Source organism: Anastrepha ludens, chromosome 3 (assembly GCF_028408465.1).
Source record: "Anastrepha ludens isolate Willacy chromosome 3, idAnaLude1.1, whole genome shotgun sequence".
Lineage (NCBI taxonomy): Eukaryota > Metazoa > Arthropoda > Insecta > Diptera > Tephritidae > Anastrepha > Anastrepha ludens.
The window spans coordinates 14047426-14063286 of NC_071499.1; the positions used below are offsets into that span (position 1 = coordinate 14047426).

A 15861-nucleotide genomic window follows, 5' to 3' on the forward strand; every position below is an offset into this window, starting at 1 on the left:
AATTTTTCTGAGAAAACTTTTCAATTTATTGATTTAAAAATTTGTACATAATATGTGCTATCTTTTAACTGTTTTTTAAGACTTACTATTAGAAAAAATATTTATTTGTGAAGGAGCTACAGATGATCTCCTCTCAAAAAAGACGTTTTGCGGTGACCACTATATCTCTGAACTGGATCTTCTGAAACTAAAAACCTAAACAGATTTCGTTAAATTAATGTTAAATCTAATAATTAATCGAAGGAATATGCAAAATAATTTGTTTGACAATATGGCGGTTTCTCAAAAACACAAATCGATTTTTGAATAAAATTTCGGCCTTAAATTGAAAATAAAAAAATATATACTTATCGATAAGAAAAGATCATTGATTAATTACTAAAAAATATATTTAAGAAGCTCGTGTTAAAATTTGAGACTAATAGGTTTACCTGTTTTCGATTGATGTTGGTCACCGACTTTGAAAACACCATTTTGAGAAAAACGCGTTTAAAGTTTGAAAAACACTTTACACGCACTCTGAAATGCCTTTTCAAATTTGTGTGTTACTTCGAAAATATTCACCGGAACGGTATTAAATTTTCTGTATGTTATTTTAAATATAGCAAAAAGTGCTGTTAGACTACCTTTTGAACAAGAGAACGACATAACAAAAACCGCTACCACAAATACAATATACAATGAAATGGACAACTACATGAAAAGCCGAGTGGAAGCTAGGTGGACTAATCTAACCACATGCAAAACAGCAAAAGTCATTTGTAGAGCTAACAACAAAAAGCTGACTCAATTCGAACTTACGTTCTCGCGAAAGGACTGCAGAACTATCATAGGTACCTATGCTAACAGGTCATAATCTATTGGCTGCACATGCGTACAAGATAGGGACTGCTAACACGGACAAATGCAGGAAATGCAGAGAGGATGTTGAGGAAACTTCAGAACACCTTCTGTGCGTTTGTCCGGCATTATTAAAATGCCTGGGAGCCATATTGTTAGAGGGTCTGGAGGACGTCTCAAAAGCGGATCTTCCAGCGCTGCTTAGATTCGCCAAAAGCGCTGACATGCTACATGATGTCTACTTTCGGTATTCGAAGAGGTCGGTCTCCATCTGGTATCGCTAGGGACCAAAATGTCTATGCGTGGTTTGTTGCCAACCAAGCTAACCTATTCTTAAATATATGTACACTAAAAAAATTAAATATTTGGAAATTCTCACTATATATAACCCCTTAAAAGAACGAAAACACAAAGTGTGTTGCCCGTGCACGAGGTCTTTCTTAAAAAAACGAAAACTAACTACATTTAGAGGCTTGATAATAGTTTGTGCTTTCACAATTTAACTCGCGGCACTTCCTTTTCATAGCTTAGTTTAAATCTAGCAAATCACAATGTTGTCAATTCATTTACAGATTTTTCACAAAAATGTAATTGTTCCTGCTTTTGTTTGTTTTGAATTGGTAAAGGACCTGACGTCAGACTTGTCAAAATCGTGAAAAATAAAGTAACTGTTTCGGGAATTCGCCTTGAGGTATTACCATACTCGTTAGCGGGGAATCGTGGTCGATTCTAGATAAGTAGGAGTTTAACCTATTACAATAGCCAGAACATAATTGGGTCAAAGTTGCACGGATCTCGGGTGACAGCTCAACGCCGATAACAGCATTCGGTGGTCTTGAGTTTAAGAATGTGCTGAGAGTTTCCCGATGGATGATGTTTAATGCCTGTCTATATACTTCAGTAGCATCCCAATAGAAATTGCTTGGTAGTGTTTGGTAGTTTCTACAAAATTGGCAGAAGACTGGTTGGCTTTCGCCTACTCTTCCTCTTCACAAACAAGTAATTCCCCTCCGTTTTGTTTGTTTATTCATAACGCTTGACGACACAGTAAACTCGGGCTGTTGGGAAGAAAATAAAACGTTGAAAAAGTTATTCTTGACTAAGCATATAAAATAATTCTAAGCGCAAGAACATATTAAATATGGTAAAGCATTTCGCAATCGAGAAATTTTGATATTCGTTTTTAACACTCTTTGGTTAGTGATATTTGTGGGCCCAGTCAAATGCGCACGAATAATGCTGGATCTACTTTAGTAATAGAGGTCTTTATTTAGAGTAATAGATTGCCACTTGTTATGACTACCAAGCTATGAACTATTGCCTGCTGAGACTAGGGTTACGGTATAAATTTTTTGTGCTTTCGGTACGAGAGTTTATTGTCGTGACGACGAACGAGGAGAACTACAACGAATGCGAAGACGCTGCTAAGAATTTTTGTGGTTTCTGTTTCCTTTTTTATTCGGTGTAAAGTGAACGCAAATCCAAAATTAATTTTTGTTTTTTTATTATTTTTGCGCTGTAATATTCGTGCTTATCTTCATTAAAAGCCAAAATGGCTTATGAAAATTGAACTTCTGGAGAGAGAGCGTAATGTCGTGAGGAAAGTGAAAACAAAGAAGTTGAAACTTCTGCGTGTTTTGTGCGCGAGAGCCTGCTCTGTGTAGTTAGCTAGCACGGTCAGCCAATCAGCCAGACAGCAGTCAGAAAAATTAAAATTGACGGAAAAACTAAACTAGAGCAAAAATCTAAAGAAAACCGTCTGGTTGGGATCCAAGCAACGGAGTATATTAAATACTTTGAAATTCTATGGGAGTTGGATTTCGAGTGACATTTAAATAGGTAAATAATTCCAAAAAGCGATTTATACTTATTGGTTTTTTTTTCTTTTTGGAAAATTTTCGTTCTTGATGGTTTGACTTTTCTTGCATTTTCTGAACTTTGCTGTTGACGCTGGCTTGTAATTTTTTCCAGTTATGCTTCAACAAACCATCGGTTTATCTCGCTTACACCAACGCAGCTGGAGTGATTATTCCCTGCAAAAAGTGATTATTCCCTTTGTCTTCACGAGTACACATATTGGCAGTGCTTATTGAAGAAGTAGATCGAACGAATGCCATCGGTAAAATTGGTGTGTTCGGTATAAAGTGATTGAGAGAACAATTAATTGAAGGGTTACATATGCATATAAAAGTAAAAACTCTTCATATAGTGACCGTATTGAAACTTGGTTGAAATTCTACAGCCGTTCCGTGAAAAATATCTATTCAATATGTTGGTTGTGTGAATGAAGTTAATGACAAAAAAGCATGCGATAGCAATGGTGGCGATGGTCGGCTTCGACAGCTGATGCGAAGTCGCGGCAGCGCTGCCCAAGTATCAACACACTACTGCTCTTTGGTATAATTGTCATTTCGCTCACACCTGCAGCTGAATACGTGCGTACAAGTTTGGCCCTTTTTGTCGTGCGCTGCCACTAAAGTAGTTGCCGTTGTATTCTGTGTGGCAAGATCAAAACAGGCCTGTTAATGTTCATTGCTTGTAGTTATGATAGAAAAAAACAATTCAAATTGAAAGTAAACTTCATTATATTAATTCTGACATGCTTGTCAGTGTGCATCGAATCCACAATTTCGATTAATTAATGCCAAAACGTTGCGCTGTTCATAACGCGAAAGCAAATTTTGTCTGCAATTTAACACGGAGTTGACAAGTACGGCAACCCTACCAATCACTTTGATTTTCAATGAAAATTATTGTAATTCGGAAAAATCAATTGAATTTCCACTCAAAAAAGGCATTTGGCAATAGAACTGTGAGAAATAAGAGCAAAGCGTATTATACAGGCTTATTTATTAAAGGTAACTGATGTGCTTTGTTTGGGTTATTGTATTATATCAGGGTCATTGATAACTCAATGATTGCCATTTATTTTGATATACATTTGACGTGAGGCATTAATGACACTAATTTTTTTTTTGCTGATTTTTCTTTATTTTACAGTGACTGTTAACTGTTAAGCAGGTGCGGTGGCATCGGCGGCAGTGACAGCAAGAGACAACATAATGGTTGTTGGTTCGAATCATCAGCGGCGTGGTGGTGGTGATACAAGTAGTAATAATAACAGATACGCAAATTCCTCGACCACCACTGTTTCGTCCTCCACCTCCAATAATACGTCCGGTTACCATCATTCCTCACACAACGGCACAGCTCATACCATCTCTGGTAAATCACATTCGATGTCTTCACATGGCAGTGGTGGTGGTAGTAGCAGTTCTAATGGTCATTCCCATCATCATAACGGATTTACTAATGGCTATCATTTAGGAAATGCTATAGGCGGTACAAATGGTACCGCCAGTAATAGTGTTAGTCGAATTTCCCAGTCGACGGGAATGACGCCTAAAGAACTATCTGAGAACGATGATCTTGCAACGTCATTAATATTGGATCCACATTTGGGGTTTCAATCTCACAAAATGAACATACGCTACCGCCCGCTCAAAGTGGATAGTGCACAGTTAAGGGAAGTGGTTGATGACTTTATTGCAACACAAAATTACGATGTGGCGGTGAAAAAAATCTTCAACGGCCCATGGATTCCGCGTAGTATCAAGAGTAAAAACAAGATAGCCTTTAAGCGGCTGCATGATCATGTAAGTTCGATTACTAAAGTAAAAAAAGTAAAAAAACAAATCAGCTGTTTACTGTTATCACCTTTAATTTCACCTTGTACTAAACTAAACCGGTTGAGAAATTTATATTTAACGTTATTTACATAATTTTGATTTTGGAAGTTCTTATTCCCCAAAATCATTAAATTTTTTAAGTTGCTTATGTATTAAGTGCAAATAGAATATTTTTAACTCTATATTTTTTTAATATATTTATAGATAATTCGATATCTGCGTGTGTTCGACAAGGACAGTGGCTTTTTAATTGAGGCTTGCTATCGTTACTCGCTCGAGGGTCAAAAGGGGGCCAAGATCAGTTCAACAAAGCGTTGGTCAAAGAATGATAAAATTGAATGCTTAGTGGGCTGCATAGCGGAGCTCTCCGAAGCTGAGGAAGCGGCTCTTTTGCACACGGGCAAAAATGATTTCTCTGTAATGTACAGCTGTCGAAAAAACTGTGCCCAATTGTGGCTCGGGCCCGCCGCCTACATAAATCACGACTGTCGTGCGAATTGCAAATTTGTTGCTACTGGTCGTGACACTGCCTGTGTTAAAGTTTTGCGAGACATCGAGGTGGGCGAGGAAATCACCTGTTTTTATGGCGAGGACTTCTTTGGCGACGGTAATTGCTACTGTGAATGTGAAACTTGTGAACGCCGTGGTACTGGCGCATTTGCAGGCAAAGTTATAAACACAAATGGTAGCAATGATGCTAGTGCCTTGGCGATGGGTTTGAATGGCAGTTGTGTTATTGGCATGAACTCGCGCGATCCATCTACCAGTGGTGGATACCGTTTACGCGAAACTGACAATCGCATTAATCGGATTAAAAGTCGCGCGAATTCTACTAATTCGACCCATGTGGACAATAGCGCTTGTACGAGCACACTTTCATCATTGACTGAGCACTCAGTCGGTGCTCAAATCAAGAAGGACGAAAGTGACGCATTAGGCGTTGATAGCGTTAATATAGAAAGCATGAAAAAGCAGCAGCCCACTGTTGTCGTGACACCGCTAACAATGAAGGAACTACGCCAAAAGGGTATGACAAAATACGATGCAGAAATGATCATGGCAAATACCTATCAACGTCATCATCACCACCATCACACACATCATCGTGGGCTACAGCAAGATGATAATGGGAAACAGATGACGGATACAAGTGCAGCAAACAAAGCAGCTGAGAGTGGCTTCAATGTGGGCAGAGAGTCACTACGGAAATCAGCACGTGTCAACAGCACCAGCAGCACAATTTCTTCTGGTTCTGCCGATGAGCTCCCGGTTAGCGCCATAACTTCGTACCGGAATAGCAGTGGTGGTGGCACCGCTACGAAAGCACAAACAATGAGCGCTGCCGCGGAGCCAAAGTCAAGTGCTGCTACAAGCGTGTCGCGGCGGCCAAGCAGAAGAGTAACTGGCAATGGTGTACAGAAAATTAATGCAGGTAGCAAAACAAGCGGCTACGTGACTCGCAGCAGAGGCAGGAAAACACGCGCTGCCACAGTGGCGCGCCTACACGATGCTGATGAAGTCGATCAAAGGGACGCAACTGAGTTAAATGCAATGGACGAAGAGTTGGACAACGAGATAGAGCAGCATCAATGCCATGGTGATGCCACAGAAGATACGCACGCTAAGTCGCGGCGCGAGGAGGAGCAAGAAATGCTCGCAACAGCTGTAACAAAAGGTAACGAACGTCATCGACATGACAAAACAACGCGCACGCGCAATGGACTGACACTCTTCAACGAGTCTTTGAGTAATAACAGCAGCGGTGGACGCGTACTACGCAATCATCATCACCAGCCGCCAACTACTCATAATAACGAAATAGTCGAATCAGACGCCGGTACCGATGCGAAACCAACTGCCACTGATGCCCAAACGAATCGTAATAATTATAAAAAAAATATTAATAATGGTAGTTTAAGTAGTTACTGTAGTAATAATAGTAGTGGAAATGAAGCAAATCAGTTTGTGGGGGGAATCGGCAGACGAATGTCGGTGTCGGTAAGTGGTCACTATGCAACAACAGCAGCAATGCAAGAACATGCCAACTTGCATACAAACGCCGCAGTTAGCGATGATAGTGAAAGCGTTGACGTTAGCAGCACAGCGAGTGTTCATAATAGAAATAGTATTAGTCCGAGTTTTCGCAAGAACTTAATAGGCTCCTTCGAAGAGGCGTCTCTAGGTTCAACATATACCCAACCACCAGCTGAGTCGTTTCATCCAAGGGATTGCGCACAAGCCCATATACAGCGTTCAACGCGTCGCAACCAACTACGCGTCGGCAGTATATCGGACGCCGTAACAAAACAAACAAGCGCAGAAGAGCTACGTAAGAGGCAATATGATAAGAACAGTTTTAACGGCACTTGTGAACCCGACAAAAGTGTGGGCGCGAAGAATGAAACAATCGAACGAGATTGTGCGCCTGCAATTGCTGCCACTGCCATTGACACGCTGCTGAAGACGCCCGAACGACGTTTAAAGCTGACGCTACGCATGAAGAGGTCACCCATACTGGACGAAGTAATCGAATCGGGCACTAGTCTAAGCGACGAGAGCAGCAGCTTTAATGGTTCGTTCAGCCGCGCCTCATCGCATTCAACCGAACCGGTCGAATATGAGATTTTACGTATGGAGGGTATTTCGGAGCATGGCGGCGAGTATGACAGTATTCCATTGAAACGCAAGAAACGCCACAAAGCTAAGGAACATCATCATCACCATCGGCACCGTAGTCGACATCGGCAACATCAGCGCTATAATGCCGAAGATGCAACCTTCAATAACACAGAAGTGGCGTTAACGCCACCGGGCGCGCCTGCTGCGCAGTCCAGTCCGCAAGCTGTGCAGCCCGCGTCAACGACAGAAGCTGGTGGTGGATGTGGCGTTCATACGCCGCAAACAAAGCGTCTTCGCTTGATATTCGGCAAGGAGACGCACACAATAGACATTCCTGCGCTTAGTGCAAACGCAACGTTCAACACCAGCGGCAGCAGCACCGAGTGTGATAATGGAAATGACGCGACCGTACTGAGTGAATCAGTTGCATCTAATTCCACGCACACCACCCGTTCGACCGCCGAAACGACAAGCGCTAATGCCAGCGTCAACAGCAGCATCAGCACTCGAGCGAATGCTTCGCTGTTGGCCAACGCCTCACTTTCCACATCTTCAACAGCACCCACTGAGGCAGCCATATCGCCGCAATCCAATACAAATTCCAATTCGAGCGCGTGTTCGTCGACAAATTCAACATTCGCCTCAGCCTGCTCCACCGAATATGCAACGACATCGATGCCAATGCATGCCAACCAAGACCGGCAGGAACAGAATGCATCAACACCATCGCCTTTCACATCAGCCGCTGCGCTAACTGCGCCAACAACGGCAATAACGCCAGCAACGATGACGTCAAATACCGTCGTAGCACCGCCATTATTGCAACACACACCGTTTACGCTGCTACAGCAACAACTACAAATATCTGCAACGTCTACGGTCGCAGCGCATCACAACTTTAGCGCTTATCTACAGCATCCGCTGAGTGGAGCAACTAGTAGTATAGCCGGGATTCCAAAGACTGCGGCAGCAAGCGTGCCGGCTGGCGTTAGCGGCAATAGCAGCGGCAACGGCAACGGCTGTGGCAACGTGATGAATGGCGTCACAGCAACACCAACTTTGTTTCTCTCGCAGGCGAGCGTACCGAAGCATACGTTTGGTTCGTGTGCGCTATTGCCACCGCCGACTTTTACGCGCAATCTGAATGTCGGCGCGCATGCGTTGTCGTTGGGCGGCAACTCAACTGCTACCAATAATGCTGTGCCAACAGTGTCGCTGCGCGCGCTCAATGCACAGACGACCAAAAGCACAACCTTTCCGGTCGGCACAACAACATCAATGTCAAGCGTCGGCCCGATGGGTGGTGTGGTTGGTGGCGGTGTCACCGTATTGGCCAAAAAAGCGACTGATCTCCTCATGAATTGACCTTCATTGTTGGCCATTGCACATTTGTTTGTTGCTTATCGACGAACGTTGCCGATGTCGCTGCAGTTGTGGCTTTCTTCTAGGCTAAATTGCCTGCTAGGGACGCCCGCCGCGTTTCTGCGCTGCATTTCATGTAACAATTTGTTGTTGTTCCAATACTCTGTTAAAGATAGTGTATAATTTTTTCTATATCAATGGCTGTGTCTTAAAATTTCTTTTTAGCAGCATTTAGGGTTCAAAGTATAGCAAAATGGGGAATGGTCCAAAAAAAGAAAAAAAAAAAAATCAAAGATAAAATGTGGTAACAAGGCATGATACATCTAGGTTATTTCGGTATTTAAATATTTAGTGGCATGATTATTATACAACACATAAATTGATGCAACAACAATTGATTCATCATCAATTACATGTTTAAAAATAAGTAAAAAATTTTAAAGTTATGATTTGCATTTCAAATAATTCCTAATGCATAAGAAAAACAATAAAAGTATACCAGAATTAATTAAAAAAGTTAAAATATTAAGGAAAAAAGTATGCGAATTCGCCAACTGGAAGTTTATTTGAAGTACATTGAACGGCACAAATGTCAGAAATTGCAAAAAAATGTATGCAAAACGTTTGTAAAATTAACTAAGTTTTGAACAAAGTTGCTCGATTTGTGAAGCAAAGATAAACCCGTTTTGCGCATACGGTCTCTTGGTTGTTATTGTTGTTGTAGCAGCATAAATATTTCCCATACGGTCTTGGTTCTTGTTGTTGTAGCAGCATAAATATTCCCCATGCATACACGAGGAATGCTGTTGAAGTGACAGTCCTTGGCCGGATATACATAAATGCGGGTCGTTTCGGTTACGCAGAACCAACTGAAAGGCTGGGAAGGCAACGGTTTTGTTCCAATCAACTGATATGCTGGCCGCTAGAAAGTATGTGCAACTTGTATACAGTTATAAAATTGTTGCTTATGGAATTGCGCTTGTGTCGGAGAATTCAGAAGAAGAATTGTCGAGTTTAATGTGAGAAATTAAGTTTAAATTAGTGTCCGCCCAGAACTACCACTCGGATAACTCCTACTTCAATGTTCACTGTGGGCATGAAACATTAAATGATTGAAATTTTTATTTCTCATATCGGCCACCTTTCCACATGACACCCGAGTGCGACTTACAGAATATCGAAGGTGATATAAAACCAAAAATTGGAAATAAATACGACGAAAAACCTAACCTAAAATGTATGCGCACTAATTATTATCTTGTATTTATATCAGAAAGACTTGAACCATAAATGGATGAATTTTTTAATTTTTTCTTAAAAACAAAAAAAAAGTTAAAAGGCAACGCTAAAAGTTAAAGAAAACGCTCATAAATGTAAAACAATTTGGGGACGCCAGCCAGCCTACTTCAGCAATAAGCATTAAATTAAAATTTCATTGAAATTACAAAAATTATAACTATCGATTTATGCACTTACCTTAAAAAAGGACTATGATAAATGATAAACGGTTCACTAAACAGGTCTAGTTTACCGGGGCGGCAGCTTTTGGGCGGGAAAAATCCGAGTCATTCCGGTAACGTAGAACCGGCTGCCAAAGGACTCTAATTTGGTGTCGCTGTGGGCCAAAATGGTCTCTGCGTAGCTTTGGCCAGCCAGTATCGTATCTTAGAACCCATGCAATATGATGGCTTGTAGTAAGAAAATACTTTTACGAAACACAAAAAAAAAAAAATGAGTTGGTGCGAAAATCAGTACTTCAAATAAACGCCGTGTTGAGTTTTTTGCAATGTATTTTGTAAATTAATTAATAAAGTAGTGAATAAAAGTGTTACCACACTTGTTCGCACTATGCTTTAAATTTTAATTAGATAATTATTTTGATTCTTTTTTTAAATCAATATACGTAATTTGATTTTTGATTTGTTTTGTTTAGGTTTTTTTCGATTTTTAATTTTTTTCTCTTTTTTAATTTTTTTCCCACTCTATTTTAATTTTCTCGTTTTTTTCTTTTTTTTACTTTTTTCCTTTTTTTTAATTTTATCTTTTTTTAATTTTTTCGTTTTTTTTTTTAAATTTTTTCGTTTTTTTTTTTTTTTAATTTTTTCGTTGTTTAAATTTTTTAACTTCTTTTTTATTTTTATTTTTCTTTTTTTCCTCTTGTTTAATTTTTTCCTTTTTTTATTTTTTTCCTCTTTTTAATTTTTTCCTTTTTTACTTTTTTTTCTTTTTTTTACTTTTTTTTTTACTTTTTTTTCTTTTTTTTTTACTTTTTTTCTTTTTTTTTACTTTTTTTTTTACTTTTTTTTTAATTTTTTCCTTTTTTAAATTTTTTTAATTTTTTCGTTTTTTTTTAATCTTTTCGTTTTTTTTTAAATTTTTTTTTTCTTTTTTCCCTCTTGTTTAATTTTTTTACGGACTTTAGCACCCATGCAATATGATGGTTTGTAGAAGAAAAATACTTTTACGAAACACAAAAAAAAAAAATGAGTTGGTGCGAAAATCAGTACTTCAAATAAACGCCGTGTTGAGCTTTTTGCAAGTTGCCCATAATGTATTTTGTAAATTAATTAATAAAGTAGTGAATAAAAGTGTTACCACACTTGTTCGCACTATCCTTAAAATTTTAATTAGATAATTATTTTGAATCTTATTTTAAATCAATATACGTAATTTGATTTTTGATTGGTTTTGTTTAGGTTTTTTTCGATTTTTTATTTTATTTTTTTTTCTTTTTTTATTTTTTTTCTTCTTTTTTTCGTCTTATTTAATTTTTTCCTCTTTTTACTTTTTCCCTTTTTTTAAATTTTTCCTTTTTTTAATTTTTTCCTTTTGTTAATTTTTTTTTTAATTTTTTTTTCTTTTTTTCCTCTTGTTTAATTTTTTCCTTTTTTTATTTTTTTCCTCTTTTTTAATTTTTTTTTTTTTTAGTTTTTTTTCTTTTTTTCCTTTTTTTAATTTTTTCTTTTTTTTTAATTTTTTATTTTTTATTTTTTTCCTTTTTATTTTTAATTTTTTCCTTTTTTTTAATTTTTTCCTTTTCTTTAATTTTACTTTTTTTCTTTTATTTCCTTTTTTTAATTTGTTCTTTTTTTAATTTTTTCCTTTCTTTAATTTTTTCTTTTTTTAATTATTTCTTTTTTTAAGTTTTTCCTTTTTTACTTGTTTTCCTTTTTTCACTTTTTTCCTTTTATTTCTTTTTTTATACTTTTTTTTTTGTTGTTGCTTAGTTTGTTTCTTTCTCTGATGCTGCCTTAAAATTCATAATCAGTTGGGCGAATCAGTTAGTGGAAATAGCAATGTTGTTTGTATGGAAATGTCATGCAAATAAATATGTAACATAATGGCATTTAGATTAGTAAACGTCTCCATTGCGCTTAATTTTTGCAAATTTCTCATTGCTCTGAACTTACACTATAGATATGTATGTGTGTGTATGTATCTATGGTGTATTTTGTATGGATAATGTTGATTTGTCTTTTTCCTCTCTTCTCTGTTTTTTGTTTTTTTGCAGATGGAAAAGGTATACAAAATTGTAAAGAAAAATATGTGAATAATTTAAAAAATGAATTGACTTGTAGGAGTAATGCTCCGCTTAATAGCTATTTAGATAATAATCAACAAGAACAAAAGTGCAACAACAACAAGCAAATCGATTATAGCGAAGACAGAGTGAACAGCCAGAAAGGCCACAAACCGATTTCTAATAGCCTCTTAAATAATCTAAATAATAGTGTTTATAAAATGTATTTGAATACTGCAACAGAATGATGCAACAGAATAATAGCCGTACATTAACAAAAACCACTACAACAAATATTGATAGCGAAAATCCTAACAATAATAGTAATGCAAGTAATTTAATGGTTAAGCAGTTAAGAATAAAAATCAATCGAATGCAAATCATGTATAGATAAAATGCAAAAAAAAAAAAACAACTGAAAATGAAAAAAGCTAAAAACTCGAAAAAAAATTAAAACATAAAATTAAAAAAATAAAACACAAAATAGCAAACACTTCAGTAGGAGTGATAATTGCCTGAGAAAGCCGAAGAAGTGCGCTGACCGACACTGCAATCGCATATTAAATAAAAATTGAAAAAAAAAAATAAAAAAATGAATATGTAATTAAATGCACTGTAGTTAAAACACTGTAATAAAGTAGGTTGTTAAAGCAGAATTTAATTTGTAAAATTAATAAAATGGAATGTAAAAAACCAAAATATAAAAAAAAAATTATGCCTGCCAAACAGCGCTGATACACAAAGGATTGGCAAAAATGTAAAATAAAACAAATGACTAAAGCATTGTTCTCATAACGGATTCTGAATTATATCATTATTCTTGTTGTTGCTAATAACGACTTTAAATTGAGAGGAATGAATTCATTGGTAAATTCGATTGAAAAAACTTGAAGTGAGCGAATAATGTTAACATACAACAAGAAAATCTATAATTGTTGTTGCTAAGAACGACTGCAAATTGAGAAAAATTGAGACGAATTCATTGGTAAACTCGCTTGAAAAAAGTTGAAATGAGAAAATACGAGTAATGTTAACATACAACAAAAATTATATACAGCAACAAAGAAATGAATATTTAAAGTGATTGTAAAACAATATTTTCAGTTATTTTAAATCGAAAACTACGCTACGGCAGCAACGGTTTTTGAGAATTTTGTAATTGTTTGATTTTTGTGTTGATTTTTGTATTGATTTTTGATTTTTCGCGCGAAATGCCGCGTAGCTGCGACCAGTAATCGAATTACATAGGTTGTAACGCATAACTGACTATTAACATTTCAAATGCTATTAGGAAACTCAGTTTCCGCTGAATTCGTGTAGTTATTCGTTCAGCAGCAATGCAGATGCGGTCTCGGATTTCAAAATCTAACATTTTGTTTTTGTTATGCAGAGCGAAATTTTCTTGTTCTCTACGCGTGGTGTAGAGTATTAAATATTCAAAAATGAATTTAGTAAAATGAAATGTAAAAACAAAAAGAAAAAAAAAAAAATTAAACGAGCTGCATTGTAAATAAAAGAAAAACAAAATGTGTTCTTTATATAAATACTAAAATAAGAAACAGCAAAATAATAATTATATAAAAAAAAACAAAAACAAATTTAAATAAATTTATTTCGCATAAAAACTTAGAATATTAAAATAATAAATGTAAAATAGTTAAATAAAAAGCTAATGAAAAATTAATGCAAATCACTAATGGTTAAACAAATTCAGAAATGTGAGTGATAAAATCTATCTAAAATTGTGCGACTCTTAAATTTGTAAGATTGATTTACAAATGAAGCTATAAATAACAAAATGATTTGAAGAAAATTTAATCAATATGGAAATACTGAAAAATCTGATTTTAGTATGTTTAGTTAAATATTTACGCTTGGGCAACATACACATATATATATATGAATATGTATATGTATATAGTTTAAGTTAATTTTACAAAACTTACGTATGCTTGTAAATGATTAGATTTGTTTATATTGCTCTAGTAATTTTACTTTAGTTAATTACATACCCAACATATATACATACATACATACAAACAAACATACAATACATAAATGCATTCATCTCATTAATTTTTAATGCAAATTTAAATATGCTTAATTTTAACTGGTATTTTTATGCATTAAATAAAGTTTCATTAAATATTTGTATACATTAAAGAAATAAAAAGGTATAAGAACAAAAAAAAAGCAAATGCATTGTAAATTACATATATTGAACTGAAGCTGGATTACCGATATAGTCGCCAAGGAGGATACAGATCAACACTTGAGATCTATGACCAGTTTCACATCAATAATTTGCTGCAAGCACGTCGGCAGGTAGCGGACCTAATTTTCTTTTTCAAAGTTGTGAATGGCCTGATCGATGCCCCAGATATCAATAGTTGCTTTGAATGCGCACCTGTTGGACTTCCACTGACACGCAATCGCCTGCTAAAAACCACAAGGACAACTAAAAACTATGTTTTTCACGGTCCACATAACCGAATAGCTAGGATGGTCAACTCTCTGCATAACGAGGTGGACTTTTACAGCGGATCACTCAATACCTTCGTACCAGATAGATATTAAATCACGTCTATTACCCCATACCCCTAGGTCAAACAACATTTCGAAAAATTTTTTTGAATCAATTAATTGTTACAAATACCCTATTAACTTGCTTAAACCTTTCCCCTCAAAGTTCGTTTTTTCTCTTTTCATTAATTGTTACCAAGTTGTATATTGCCGATTGGCGTTTTCGTATTAAATATATAAATAAATAAAAATGTAGGTACAGGCGTCTATAGCATAAACGCGCCTCGTAAATATTTGGAGAATGCTGCTAGAGTGACTGTTCTTAGTGGGATAGAAATTTGGGTCTTGCCGGTTATGCAGAAGCAACTAAGGATTGGCTGGCGCACACAACCATAATTGCTACTAAAATCCAAAGTCGCAACAAGGTCCTCAAATCGCTAGCCGGCAGTACTTGGGGCAAAGACAAAAAAATGTTGTTGGCGACATTTAAGAGGTTATATACAGTTAGAATTTTCAAAAAATCGATTTTTCTTATTTATTTTTCTTAATGGATATATATTTAAGAATACACATAGAAAATTTAATATCGTTCCGGTGAATATTTTCGAAGTTACACGCAAATTTTAAAAGGCGTTTCGGAGTGCTTGAAAGTACAAGGTTGTAGCTTTAAACGCGGTTTTCTCAAAATGGTGGTGTTGTTGTTGTAGCAGCATAAACATTTCCATACATGTGCTGTAGTGACAGTCCTTGGCCGGATATAAATCCGGGTCGTTTCGGTAACGTAGAACCGACTGCCGTGGAAACGGTCTCAAAATGGTGTCTTCAAAGTCGGTGACCAACATTACTCGAAAAGGACCAATTTAAGGCCGAAATTTTGGCTAAAATCAATTTTTTTTTTGAGAAACCGTCATTTTGTCAAAAGAATGTATTTTACTTGTTCCTTCGATTAATTACTAGACTTAACATTACTTTAACGAAATCTGTTTGGTTTTCTAATTTCAGAGGATCCAGTTCAGAGATATAGTGGTCACCGCAAAACGTCTTTTTTTAAGGGAACTCCCGAAGATCACCTGTAGCTCCTTTCCAAATAAATATTTTTACTAACACTAAGTCTTGAAATACAGTTAAAAGATACCATAATAATATGTGTACACATTTTTAGATCAATAAATTTAAAAGTTATCTCAGAAAGAATTCTGGAAAATTCGGTTTTTTTCGGCCTTCTAATTGTATATAACCCCTTAAAGTAATTGGCCGACCGGTTCTGAACTATGCCGCGCCTGTCTGTCGTCTGGAACTAGTGCTTTG

At 36.3% G+C, this 15861-nt stretch overlaps 1 protein-coding gene across 2 annotated transcripts; it reads left to right on the forward strand.

The window, feature by feature from the left end:
* The first annotated feature begins 2217 nt into the window (after positions 1-2217).
* LOC128857046 (histone-lysine N-methyltransferase Suv4-20) lies at positions 2218-10009 on the forward strand. Of its 2 annotated transcripts, XM_054092582.1 has the most exons (4): positions 2218-2679; positions 2812-3698; positions 3841-4496; positions 4734-10009. In XM_054092582.1, the coding sequence occupies exons 3-4, from the start codon at positions 3903-3905 to the stop codon at positions 8511-8513; spliced, it is 4374 nt and encodes a 1457-aa protein (XP_053948557.1). In that variant the 5' UTR covers positions 2218-2679; positions 2812-3698; positions 3841-3902; the 3' UTR covers positions 8514-10009. The 2 variants fall into 2 exon arrangements, with proteins under 2 accessions (XP_053948557.1, XP_053948556.1); XM_054092581.1 differs by lacking the exon at positions 2812-3698.
* The last annotated feature ends 5852 nt before the right edge of the window (positions 10010-15861 follow it).

What these genes read in the sequence shown, in the direction of transcription:
- LOC128857046 (XM_054092582.1), top strand. Translation starts at nt 3,903, where the DNA reads ATGGTTGTTGGTTCGAATCATCAGCGGCGTGGTGGTGGTGATACAAGT. An exon ending in TTAAGCGGCTGCATGATCAT is followed by an intron (nt 4,497 to 4,733) that starts GTAAGTTCGATT and finishes ATATATTTATAG; the next exon opens with ATAATTCGATATCTGCGTGT.